Source organism: Dipodomys spectabilis, unplaced genomic scaffold (assembly GCF_019054845.1).
Source record: "Dipodomys spectabilis isolate Male_0828 unplaced genomic scaffold, ASM1905484v1 ptg000108l, whole genome shotgun sequence".
NCBI classification, from domain to species: Eukaryota; Metazoa; Chordata; class Mammalia; order Rodentia; family Heteromyidae; genus Dipodomys; species Dipodomys spectabilis.
Genome location: NW_024870785.1, coordinates 13,793,831 through 13,806,751, shown reverse-complemented (window position 1 = coordinate 13,806,751; position 12,921 = coordinate 13,793,831). Strand labels below are relative to the sequence as shown.

Genomic DNA, 12,921 nt, shown 5'->3' with positions numbered 1-12,921 from the left:
TCTCCAGAAAAGGGAGAGAGTGGCCATATCTCCTCCACATCCCTGAGTCCCCTTTTCCCCTGCTCTGGGCAGCTGCTCGGCTTGTAGTTCTGTTACCCCCCTGGCCAACCTTGCAGGCGTCCAGGGTGAAGCCATCTTGGGCCATTTGTAGACCCAGCAGTTTTTTTGTCATGTCATCTGAATCCTTTGCTGTGATGTCAGTGGCTGGCGGGCACGGTGTGCTTTTACTGTGATGTCAGTGGCTGGCGGGCACGGTGTGCTTTTGCTGTGATGTCAGTGGCTGGCGGGCACGGTGTGCTTTTGGAGATGGCTATTACCCTTCTTTGTCATATTCCTTGTGTCCCCTACGTTCAAATTTGTGCCTATGGTTCATCAGTTGTCTGTGCTGGGTTTTCTCATGAGGATGTGACTCAGGCTGTAGATCTGGTAGACTACATTGGCTTTATGCCCCGTTGGGTGCCATTGTACAGTCTCCCTAGAGCTTCTTTAGCTGTGATGGTTTGGGGCGCGGTGGGTACAAGAAATGTCAGGATCATAAAGTCCCGTATATCTCTGTAGGCCATGCGGGATGAGGCCCTCTAGTGGCCCAGTTGGGTATAACGCACAGAGCATTAGGATCACCCCAGCAATAGGAGTTAGGACTCCAGAGACCTGAAGCGGGGTGGACAATTTCTCAGGCATTGCACACTGTGTGTGTGTGTGTGTGTGTGTGTGTGTGTGTGTGTGTGTGTGTGTGTGTGTGTGTGTGTGTGTGCGCGTGTGTGTGTGCGCACGCGTGCGCACAGGCGGATAGGGGGAGGGGAGGGGGGATGTCTACTGACAACAGTAGGACTAGAGTTACAGGGTGTGTGGGCTATGTCCCCAAGACCCAGCGCTGGTGGCAATGGCTTTCAGTAATGGCATCTGAGGCCCAGCAGGGTTGACCACACAGGGAGTCCTCCTCAGAGAAGGGCCAGCTGGGCAAGGGCTGCTAGCAGCAGGGCCCCCTCAGCTGCAGGGTGGGGGGGACTGTTGTACTATGCTAAGCACCTCTTTAGGCTTGGGGGGGGGGGCACAGGGCAAGCATAGTTGTTTCCTTAGACTCGGGGTGGTGTTTGTCCACAGTGGTCGGGAATGCTGACAACAGGTCAGGTCATGTGACCGCGGATTGAGGTCCTCAGGAATATGGCACCCCAATCCACTCTTGCAAGGACAGTCCTGGCGACTCATCTAGAACAGCCCTGCCCTTTGCATGGGCTGAGAAGGCCACTAGACTTGCATAAGCCCCACAGCATTTAGAATCCAGCACCTTGACTTTAGAACCCAGCAGCAATGAAGCACACAGAAAGAGATAATTATTGTGTGGTGGAGGAGACAGTAGGATGCGTTCTTTCCTCTAAAACGCTGTTTAAGCCAGGCGCTGTTGGCTCACGCCTGTAATCCTAGCTACTCAGGAGACTGAAATCTGAGGATCTCAGTTAGATCTAGTTAGAGGCCAGCCTGGGCAGGAAAGTCCTTGAGACTCTTATCTCCAATTAGCTACTAGAAAACGGGTGCTGTGGCTCAAAATGCCAGTCTTGAGCACAGGAGCTCAGGGTCAGGCTCCAGGCTCTGGGTTCAAGCCCCATGAGGGAAAAAAAAAAAAACAAAACTGTTGTTTCAATGAGCCTGGTTTGAGGAGCCATTCACAGGTGCATCAGGAGAGCAGTTCTGAGCAGGCTGCAAGGATGGAGGTGTGCTTTCTCCCTCATTATCTTAAATGCCTGGAGCAGTCTCTCTCCAGACAGAGCTCCAGGGGCTATGTGGGAGCCAGGAGCCCAAGAGGGAGCTTGGCCCTGGTTTCTGGCAGGCCCAGCGACAAGTAGGGACAGATAAAAAACAAGATGACCTCAGCCACCAAGATAGAACCAATCAGCCAGGCAGGAAGGCATTTAACTGAAGGCACCTGGTTTATCTTAATCCTCGAGCCCTGATCTAGAAAACCTGGCTGCCCTGGGAGGGTCAGAGGGAGCCCAGGCAGCTGGAACACAGGAGGTCCGCTGGCTACGTCAGCCTGCGCAGGGCAGAGGCTGGCCTTCTGCCCTCCCTGGAGTCTGGGGGGGCCGGCCATGGGTCAGGGGGCTGTCCCCCGTGGACACTGGTAGATGACTCTGGGCAAGTTACTATCTTCCTGCCCGTGGGCAGCAAGGATGGAAAAGGGAGAGCCAGCAGCACAGGGTGAAGAGGAAATGAACGCAGCAGCCCAGTTTCCTTGCCTGCGAGGTCCACGCCTCGTGCGGGACTTTTAAGGAAGAATCACTCTCCAGCCGCAGGTCGCCACTGGGTCACGCAGAAGGTTGAATGGTATCCGTCTGTGTAGGCTCTGGGGCGGGGGCTCAGACAAGATGGGAGTGTGTAGATCAAGATGATGGGGTGCCTGCCGCCTCCCCCGGCCCCTCCTCTCCACACAACCCCCACCGCCCAGCCCTCAGCAGGCTGGATTAGAGAGGCCAGCGCCATGTTCCGCGGGACGGAATCCCATGAGGGCCGGGCCCCAGCAGCTCCACAGCTCCCTCCAAGGTGAGGGCTATGACCACCCCTGACCACCCCTGACCATCCCTAACCACCCCTGACCACTCCTGACCACCCCTGACTACCCCTAACCACCCCTGACCACTCCTGACCACCCCTGACCACTCCTGACCACCCTGACCATCCCTGACCACTCCTGACCACTCCTGAGTGGTCCTTAAGCTTCCAGGGCCGCAGGATTTGCCTGCCCGCTGTGGCCACTCCCCCAGTCCAGCCTTTCCAGACTCCAGCCCTGCACCCCATAATTCCCTCGGGGGGTGGGGGGGTCGCTTAGATAGCGCGGGTCAGTAGTGATCTGCGGGGCACGGTGTGCTGACTTTGGGGTCCCAGGCTCACTTCTGAGCAGAAGCGGCCTGCACCCCGCAGCGGCGATGACAACTGTGACACTGCAGGAAGTTTTCCTCACGAAGCCCCCTGGGAGGGTGTCCCTGCCAAGAGCCACCCCAGACTCGGGGCCTTTCTGTTGTTGGTGCCCCAAACCATCTTCCGTGTGATGAGGCCGCCTCTGGGGGGTCCCCGGGGACCAGGTTGAGGGGGGCCTGGCTAGCCCTCTCTCACGGGGGCCTCCAAGGCCACAGCCGTAAGGACCCCCGGACCGCGAGGTGAGAGCAGCCACGTAGGATGGGCCGAATGGCAGAGCCTACTGGGGAAACTGAGGCTCCCTGAGGACCGAGGCGGCAGCCAGGGGGGCTGAGGTCTCCCAGCTCCAGGGGTCTCTCTCCAAGTGGCCGTACAGCACGGGCTGAGGCAGGGAAACCAGCAGAGCCATTGTAAACTTGGGCCCTGTCAGATCCCCCCTCGCCCCGGCTCCAGGGCCACTGTGGCTGACACGGAGGGCGTGCAGGGAGGACGCGGTCACGCGGGCGTGGGAGCCAGGGGACGCCTGCTTGTCCGGTGGCTGGCTGACGCGTCCTCTTCTGTTTTCTGGAAAGTCTGTTTTCTTTCTTTCCTGTGATGTCAGGACTTCACAGCTGTCCAGGGACCGCCTGTTCCTCAGCATCTAACACTGGCCACCCCCTCCTTCTCGTTCGGTGTCACCAGGTTGTACTTCCTCTAAAAAGTTCCAGTCTTTATGCTTGGTTTCTGTTGTTTCCCTATTCCCGGGGCTTGAACTCAGGGCCTGAGTGCTGTCCCTGAGCTGCTTTAGCTCAGGGCTGGCCTTTAACACTTGAGCCACAGTGCTACACCCCCACTTCCACTTTTTTTTGGTGAATAAGTGGAGAGAAGAGTCTCACAGGCTTTCCTGCCCAGGCTGGCCTCAAACTGTGATCCTCTGATCTCAGCCTCCTGAGTAGCTAGAATTACAGGCATGAGGCACAAGTGCCCGGTTCCTTTGGGGGTTTCTTGAGGGACAGAGCCAACCCCGAGGGGCCAAACCGAGAGCACACAGTGAAAATAACCAAACAGTGGAGACTGCCCTTCGGGTGCCACTTTTATTGAGGGAAAAAAACTCGCTTCACGCAGGAACTCGCATGGAGGTGGCCACAGGAAGGGTTTCTCATCCCTGTGACACTGCACCCCCCCCAACCCGGAAGCAGAACTCAATGAATGAATGAGGCAATCAGAGGGTAGAGCGACACTCCGATGCAGGGCAGAGATAGGAAAGACAAGACAGTGATTGTCTCCTCAGCATTGCATTTGGCCACATTTGCTTTTTACATACAATATTCATTTCTTTTTTAAAGCTAGCTAAAGAAAATACACTTGAGTGAGGTTAGTTCTTAAAGCAATCAGCAGAAAAATACATGTGTGATATATAATGAACTCAAATGGTGGCTCGCTGGGCGTGGGAAGGGCTGGGCACACGGGAGGAGAGGCAGAGTTTGAAGGCATCTCTGTAAATTCCGGCGGGCTGCGCCGTGGGCATCTGGCTCCCGCACTATGAGCCTATTGCGGCCCAGGAGGGCGCAGTCATTCACACTGTCAGCATGTCTCTGGGGTAACACTGCAAGTGTCCCTCCCTCCGTGCTGGCCAGGAGTGAACAGGAGGAGGCGCTGCGCTGCGCTTCCTGGCCGGGCCCATGGGCTGCGCCCCGTCTCCACTCACAGCTCTAGCTGGGAGCCCTCAGGGAAACCAGTGCATTGTGGGTTCCAGGGACCGAGCCCACCAATCACAGGCTTGTTGCGTCCCCCTCCCCATGAGGCCAGAGGGCTCCCAGGCTGGGGGAGGGAGGGGTGTGGGGCGCTTGTGCCGGTCCTGCTAGGTGCCAGGGACCGCGCTCGACACCCCCGGGGCCTGATGCATATTTACTAAGTGTGCGAATGGCTGAAAGGAGCGAGGGCTCCACACCCAGCGAGAAAGCACAGGCCAGGGCAACCCCATGGGTGACCCCATGGGTGACGGGGCCCAGGCAGATGTGGAAAGCTCTGGGTGTCTGGGAGCAGATCTCCGCCTTCAGCTGCGCTGACTACTCTGCATCTTGGTGGGTGAGCTCCGTGCCCGGGAGCCCGTGCCGGCGTGCCTGCGGCGCTAACCATCAACCCGCCCTGTGCACAGACTCCTCTCCCCTGCCCCATGGGCATGCTCAGAGACTGGGTTCAGGGGTCACCAGCACCCTTCCACACCCCCACAACCCACTGCCATCACACCTCTACCCTTGATCGCTCCCATGCCCTGTCACCTCCTGAAATTGGAAGGAACCTCCAATTTGCACACTCCCACCCCCAAAAAAGTTTCTTCCCTCCAGGGCATCAGTGTGAGCTCATCTCTCTTCTTCACATCCCCCCAGCTTTCAAGAACTTCCTGTCATCTTTCTTGTACCAGTGACACAACCCCCAACACACACACACACACACACACCTACCTACCTACCCCTCCTCCCCCAATTCCAGGCCTAGGAGCAGAGGTGGAGGTGGTCCATGGGAGGAGGCAGGAAAAGGCCACGAGACATGTTAAGATCGTTGGAAGTTACGCTCACGTCTCCCTTTCTCCGCCTGCGTGTGAGCAAGGAGTGATCGGGGCCTGGTCTTGAGCACGGGTCAGAAATGCTAATCCCAGATGGGATAGCCACGTGGCCACCCCCCGCCCACAGGCTGCTGACTCCCCAGGCCATCTGACTGCGATGTGCACCGTCACCATTACAGCTGCTGCGTTCCAACTCTGACTTCCAAAATGGTCTTTCTATTCTCCTTTTTCTTCTGCTTGTGTTTAATACTTAGTAGTTTCATATTTTTAGGGAAAAGGATGATCAGTGTTGATGTGTGCGTTTGACAAGCCACACTACAAAGGCTCTGGAACATTCCACATGGAACAGCAGTGGTCTGTGAGGAGGTGCAGCGCCCCCGCCCTGCGCCAGGGCTCTTTGCCCATCGCTGGCATTTTGGTGGATGGGAGGGAGGGCGCAGGAGACAGAGCATGCCAGGGGTTCCTGGCAGACCACTGTGCCCAACAGGGGCTTTGTCTTACCAAACTATTTTCAACTGCCTGGCCGGCAGTGGCTGTCACAGCTCCCGGGGGACCGTGGGAGGCGCCGGCAGTGGAGGGAGGGGGCAGGCGGCCGAGGGTCCCCGCTCTAGCTGTTCCCTTTGGGCGGCTGCAGCGTCTTGTGAGAGGCCCTGGGGCCACTCCAGCAGCCCGGAAGCGGACTCAGATCTGGCTGACGAGGGCGCTGTCCCTGGGGAAGGCGTAGCTCAGTGGCGCCTCATAGAGGCTCCCCCCATCGGCGCTCAGATCGTCGTCGTCGTCGTCCATGTCATCTAGCACTTTGCTTGGTAGCTTCTTCATTCTGTGGGGGCAAAAGAGGGCTTGGAGCTGGGCTCTGAGGGGTGGTGTCTTCACCCCTTTGAGTACACAGAGGCCCGGGTCTACAGCAAGTGGCACCAGATGCCAAACTAGCCTCCTCTCAGCACCAGACACTCCGTGGGTGCGGTGGGAGAGGGCTGGCATTGCTGAGCTCTCCTTCTGTCTACACTCAAATGCGACCTGGCAGGGACTGGTACTTCATATGAAACTCACCAGAGCTTGTACTGTCTATTGTTCTTAAGGTAAACAGTAGGTTTTATTTGAAAGTGCAGGGAAAGCCGTGAAAGAAGTAGGGGAACTCTCCCTCAGGAGAAGGGTCTAAAGAGGAGTCCCGCGCATCCTCCCACAGCTCCCACAGCTGCGTGGCTGGCGCACGGACCTCCCCTGGCTCTTTTCTTTGGTTGAGTGGGGACCCAGGGCATTATGGGAACAAGAAACACCATGACAGGACACACGTCGTCATTAGCCACACTCGTGTTAGGTTCGCCGCTTTTTATCCCTATTTAACAGTCCTTCTTTCAAAACTCTCTCCCTCTCTCCTCTCTCTCTCTGTCTCTCTCTCTGGTGGAAACCCTGCCATTAGGGAGCAGGGGCAATGATCACCCCAGCATTATCGATTCTGGTTACTGGGACTCTGGGTATTCACCTCAGCATTACACCCTACTGCCGGCCTCGGGGCCAGGATAAGTTCTCAATGAGCCGCAGCTTCTGTCCAGTCAGGAGAATGACCCAGACTCACCCGCACCTCTGTCCCCTGCGCCTCACTCGAAAGGCAGAGAGGCCCTTCTCCCCAGCTTGGTTTTGGAATATTCTAGTCCTCATGATCTTAATGAAAATTTGACACCCTCAGTCAAATGCAAGTAGACTTGTCTACACCAGTCGCTCCATAGTGGTGACCTGCTCTGAGCCTCAGTTTACCCAAATGGTCAACAGCAGCTATCGCTGCCCAGGTGTCACAGGAGCACTACGGAATGGGCTTGAACCAGCAGGACCTCTCAGATACGGGGGGCGGGGAGGAGGGAAGGCCAGGACTGGCCATCTTCGCCCACCTCAGGTCCTTCTTCATGGAGTTGAGCTGCCCCTGCAGGTGCTCATTCACGTCCAGCTGCTCCTCCAGCTCCCTCTGCAGCTTCTTCTTAGAACTTTCCAGTCTGTCGATTTCCTCCTCCGCCTCCTCCACCTGGCGCTTCATGGCTTTCAAGCGCAAGCTCAGCTGCAGGGGAGAGGGGCAGGCTGGGTACTGGTGGAAGGCTTGCCATTGCCAGGCCGCCATGGAGAGAGGGCATGCCGAGGCCCGGGCCCGCGGCTCCCCAGGCACTCGGAGTGAGAGCATCCTTTTGGAAAGCCAAGCTCGGGGGCTGCCATTTGCTAAAACCCCAGCTCCCGTCCTGGAATGTAGGGGTGAGTGGAAAGGGGGAGAGCGGCCCACGCCAACTCCATGCATGGGCGGCGAGCCTGCCTTCCTGCTGCCTCACCCTAGCGTAAAAACAGAGGCGCCTCACCTGGTCCTTCTGGTCTGTCAGCGACAGGTGCTCGTCATCCACCTGCATCACCAGCTCCTTCACCTTCCGCTCCAGTCTGCGGTTGCTGAGCTGGAGGCTGGCCCGGTCTCTGCAGGGAGGGGGAGAACTGAGCACCCTTCCTTCTAGCACTTGGGGGGCCCGGGCCGGGAGGAAGCCATGGTCCAGCTCAGGGTCAGAGACACACAGAGCTGGCGGTGGACAGGGGAAGAAGCAGGCTGTGCAGGATGCACTGAGGGGCTGAGCGGGGACTAAGTGTCCCGAGTTCCTCCATCGTGGAGTCTAACTTTGTCAGGCAAAGAACCATAGCCTGACAGCATGTTGGTCTAGTCCAGGCTGAAGCGGCCCGTCCCCTCCAAAGGCTGTCTGTACACAGTCCTGTCACACCCGCTCTCAGAAAGGTGAGAAAGGACTACAGCTGGTAGCATCTGCTTGTCCTCTGACTATACGGTTTGGAAGCTCAGGACTATGGGGCGGACCTCTGATCCCACATTCTTTCTACCCACTGGGGGACACAGCCCAGCTCCGACAGGGGCTCGGGCCTCTGAATGCCCCTGGTTCAGAGCACAGGCCGTGTGCACACAGCTACTCCATGAAGGGAGAAGAAGAAAGGGACAGCCTCACAGACTTATTCATTTGCTGGTGGCCAGTCCTGAGGCTTGAACTCAGGGCCTCAGGGCCTGGGTGCCGTCCCTGGGCTGCTTTTGCTCAAGGCTAGCACTCTACCACTTGAGCCACAGCGCCACTTCCAGCTTGTTCTGTGTATGTGGTACAGGAGAATCAAACCTAGGGCTTCATGCATGCGAGGCAAGCACTCTACCACTGAGCCACCTTCCCAGCCTAGCAATGCAATGTTCAGTCAGGCTCCCTTACTCAAGTCACTGCCTTGGATGGATCTCAGTTTGCTCATCTTTAAAAGGGAACTGTAATAGCAAGGTTGTACTTGACGTGCCCTCCACAATGGCTTAGGAGGATGAGAAGAGATCGTGTGTGTGTGTGTGTGTGTGTGTGTGTGTGCGTGTGCGCGTGTGCGTGTGCGTGTGTGCGTGTGTGTGTGTGTGTGTGTGCTTTCACCCGCTGAGCACTGCCTACAGGGCTGGGCTCACCTCTCCTCGCTCTCCAGACGGTCCTCCAGCTCTGTGATCCTGGCCTCCATCTGTGCCACCAGCCCCTCTTTACTGGACCTGTAGGAACCTTCCAGGTGGATGATCCGGCTCTTTAGGTCCTTGTTCTAGAATCAGACAGGGGGAGAGTGAGGACGGCGTCTGCCATGTTCTGAGGGCAGAGGCAGAGTCAAATCCAGGACAGAAGCAGAGGTCATTGCCGGTGCTAAGCCTGCTCTGCTCTGCTCATCAGCCCGTGCATCCAGGCAGACAGGTGGTTTTGGGGAATGTCCCTGGGCTCTGGCCTTTGTAGGACAAAGCAAGAGGATCTAATGTATTCCCTTATGAGCCGAGTGAAAGTCTCTGGGGCATGCATGTCCTTTTACAAGCCTTCAAGGAGCAGGAGGCTCCATCACCAATTATGTCCAGTGAAGAATAGATTTAGGGAGGTTCCAATTAGTCCTTTTGTGTATGTGTTCATGTGTGCTGGTACTGGGATTGAACTCAAGACCTTAAGCTTTTGTGCTCTACCACTCGAGCCACACCTCCACTTCCAGATTTCTGCTGGTTATGGAGATAAACGTCTCATGGACTTGTCTGTCTGGATTGCCTTCTAAGTGTGGTCCTCAGATCTCAGCCTCCTGAGTGACCAGGCTTACAGGCATGAGCCACCAGCACCTGCTTTCTAGTCAGTTCTTCTCAGCCCTCGTGTGTTTGAGGATGTGGCTTGCTTTTCCCTCTACATTGGAAGGCAGTCCTCCCGATGTTCTAACCCAAAGCCAGGGAGGAGGCGACAGGCGCCCCGGGCCAGCTAACCCTACCTGTCTCTCCAGGGAAATCTTGTCACACTCCAAGTCCTGCTTCACAGCTCTCTCCTGCAGCAGCTCACTCCTCATCTGCTCCATCTGCAACAACAAAGCAAAGAGCCAGAGGTTAGGGGAATCGGGGGACTTGATTCCTTGTGGATCCTGAATTCCAGCCACCCTGTCCATTCTTCCTGAAGGAGGCTGAGAGTCCCTGGCCTCTGATGTCTCCTCTTGGGCAGAATTTGTTTCGTAGATGTTCTTGGCTTCTCCGGGATTGCTTGCCATTCTACCTAAACCTGCTCATACAGGCGGAGCTGCCTGGCCTGCCCCCACCGCCTGGCAACTCGGAGAAAATCCTGTTTTCAATTAAGGGCTGTCTGTGCGTCCTGTTCGCAGCAGTAAGGGCTGGTCTTCCTCTGACTGGATTGGTGAGAACCAATTGGCTGCAGACCACGAGAAACCAACGGGGACAGCTAACCCCACCCCTGCTGGTCTCTGCAAGCGCTCTGACTTCAGGTTTCTGGTCATCAGAACAGTACGATGTTTGGTCTAAGCCACCCACTTGACCCCAAGAAGCAGATCCACTTGCTGAAGACCCTTCACACACTCTCCTGTGACACCCGCAAACAGCCGGATGAGGTGGCAATTCTTCTACCTGCTGCGGACCTTAGGCTTTGGGGAAGGGATCACTTATACGAAAGGCCTCACTGTCTGCACCAGACGGTGTCCAGAGGTCCGGGGGCCTTCACACTGCAGTCTCAGCCGCAGCCAACTGGATGAGATGGAGTGTGCTGCGGGGCTGCTGGCCCTGCTTCAGGAAGGACTTCCCGTGAGCATTTCTTCACCTCTGCTACCTTTTTCTCCTGAAATAGCTCCAGGCCCTGACGGGGAGTTTCCTGTATTAGTAGGAAAGGTGCTGAGCAGCGTGGGGAGAATCTTGTCAGCTCCCCTTCCTCCCCTTCCCTTTCCAGGGAACCTCCAGGAGTGAAATGAGGGTCAGAGCACAGGCCCCACCTATGTCCAGAACTGTCCAGCAGAGGGCAGCAGGAAGAAGCCCGTGCCACCTCTTCACTCTGGCTGAGTGTATAGGGTACAAAAGAAAGCAGTGAATTTCTGATCCTCCAGAAGACTACCAGTCAGAAACTGACAACAGAGGAAATCCAGGCCCATGGTGGTGGTAAACATAACTAGAGCCTGGTGCCAGTGGCTCACACCTGTAATCCTAGCTACACAAGAGCCTAAGGTGCAAAGCCAGCCTGGGCAGGAAAGTCTGTAAGACTCTTTAACCCTAATTAACCAGCAAAAGGTAGTGGAGCGGTGTGACTCAAGTGCTAGAGTGCCAGCCTTGGGTGAAAAAGCTACAGGACAGCGCCCAGGCCGAGTGTGTGCGCGTACACACACGTACACACACACGAGACACCAGGCCCTGAGTGCATGCCCCACCACACACACACATCCTGACTAGAACCCAGTCCTTTCCAGGCCCTGAGTGCATGCCCCACCACACACACACACGAGACATCCTGACTAGAACCCAGTCCTTTTCTGGCCCAATGAAGAGACTTCAAATGGATCTAAGAACCGAGGCATGAAGAGGAAGAAATGCTTCTTTCTCTGACTCTTTGATTGAATGACCGTGATGTATCCCACACAGACTGACAAACCCTGCACCCAGGGGCTGGGAGGGCACCCGTCTCCCTGTAGGGAAGCAACAGCAGCCGTGCAGAGCTCGGCTGGGCAGGGTTGGGGGAGCAGAGCGTGCCAGCCCAGCTCCTGCCTTGCGCATCACATGTTGCAGAGAATTCTGGATGGATGTGTGTAACGCCTCAGGGCGCAGGGTAATGAATGCAGCCTCACAGAGCCCCTCAGAACCCGTGCTTCCCGCGAGACTCTGCGCGCCGCTCCCGGGTGAGGACGCCCTGTACCTTGCTGCTGGGAGAGGGGCCCGGCTCCTCTGCTTTCTCCTGCGCGACCTCTGGTTGCTAAGCAAACCTTAACAAGGAATGCAAAGGAACTGCAGCAGGGACCCAGCGTACAATTCGGACTAGAAGATATGGAAGGAGAGTGCACGGAGATGCGCCACCGCCTGCTGGTAGGCCGGGCGAATTAGACTACGGATAGAATGACAGCCGCAGGCCCCGCACGCAGCATGAAAATGCGGAGAGAAAAGAACCCAGGCCACGAGGGTGCGAGGCTCCTATATAACTTGGACAGAAACATGGAAGCAAGAATAGGAGACAAGTGAAAGAAATTACTCTCCCCAAAATGAAGACATGAAGCAGACCTAGAGCCAGGCGCTGGTAGAGGGCTGGGAGTCCGGCTGAGTGGTGGAGGGCTGGCTAGCATGCACGAAGCACCATATAAACAGAAAAGGCTGCCAGGAGAGCTGGGGCTCAAGTGGGAGAGCGCTAGCTTTGGACAAAAGCAGCTCAGGGACAGCACCCAGGCCCCGAGTTCAAGCCCCATGACTGGAAAAACAACAACAAAAACCCCACCAAAAACGTAGCCTAGTTTGGCCTTCCCCCTCCCCTGAACAAGGTAAGCAATCAAACCTGGTGGGAATGTTTCTTTATATAGAAAAGCTTGTGTTGGTCAGGCTTCAACTGCGTTATAACAGGCCATTAAAGATTTTCTAGTCAAATTAAAAACAGAACAGGAGTGAAAAGCAACTGCTTAACACAGCTTCACTGAGAGGATGCTCAAGCCTGAGCGATTTGATTTGGAAATAACAGCATCCGATTCCCACGCGCTTTCTGTCAGGGCTACCTGTTGCCTGAGCCCGCCCTGGCTCACAGATACGATACACACAGGTGACAAGGTTGAATACTGTGGTCAGTCTTCAGCAGGTTGGCAAGCCTATACATCTAAGCTGGTGTTAAGAAGGACAGTCATGGGCTGGGAAGGTGGCTCAGTGGTAGAGCACTTGCCTTGCATGCATGAGGCCCTGAGTTCGATTCCCCAGCACCACATAAGCATAAAAAAGAAAAAGCCAGAAGTGGTGCTGTGGCTCAAGTGGTAGAGCGCTAGCCTTGAGCTGAAGAGCTAAGGGACAGCGCCCAGACCCAGAGTTCAGGCCCCATGACCAGACCCAAAAAAAAAAAAAAGACTGTAAAGCGGCTGCACACACTGTGGTTTGAGTAGCAGTTGTGATCATCTAACTACAAACAGCGGCGGCAGCCCCACGTTGCGCTGCAGGGGTG

At 56.2% G+C, this 12,921-nt stretch overlaps 1 protein-coding gene across 3 annotated transcripts in view; it reads right to left on the bottom strand.

Moving 5' to 3' along the window:
• Positions 1-3,961: 3,961 nt before the first annotated feature.
• The window catches only part of Cgnl1 (cingulin like 1), a 111,450-nt gene continuing 102,490 nt past the window's right edge, over positions 3,962-12,921 (bottom strand). For all 3 annotated transcript variants that reach the window (XM_042687564.1, XM_042687565.1, XM_042687562.1), the window contains exons 15-19: positions 9,737-9,820; positions 8,919-9,043; positions 7,795-7,903; positions 7,342-7,505; positions 3,962-6,275 (exon numbers count right to left, since the gene is read on the bottom strand). In XM_042687564.1, coding sequence (XP_042543498.1) covers positions 6,137-6,275; positions 7,342-7,505; positions 7,795-7,903; positions 8,919-9,043; positions 9,737-9,820 — 621 coding nt within the window. In that variant the 3' untranslated portion in view covers positions 3,962-6,136. The remainder of the gene's footprint in view (positions 6,276-7,341; positions 7,506-7,794; positions 7,904-8,918; positions 9,044-9,736; positions 9,821-12,921) is intronic.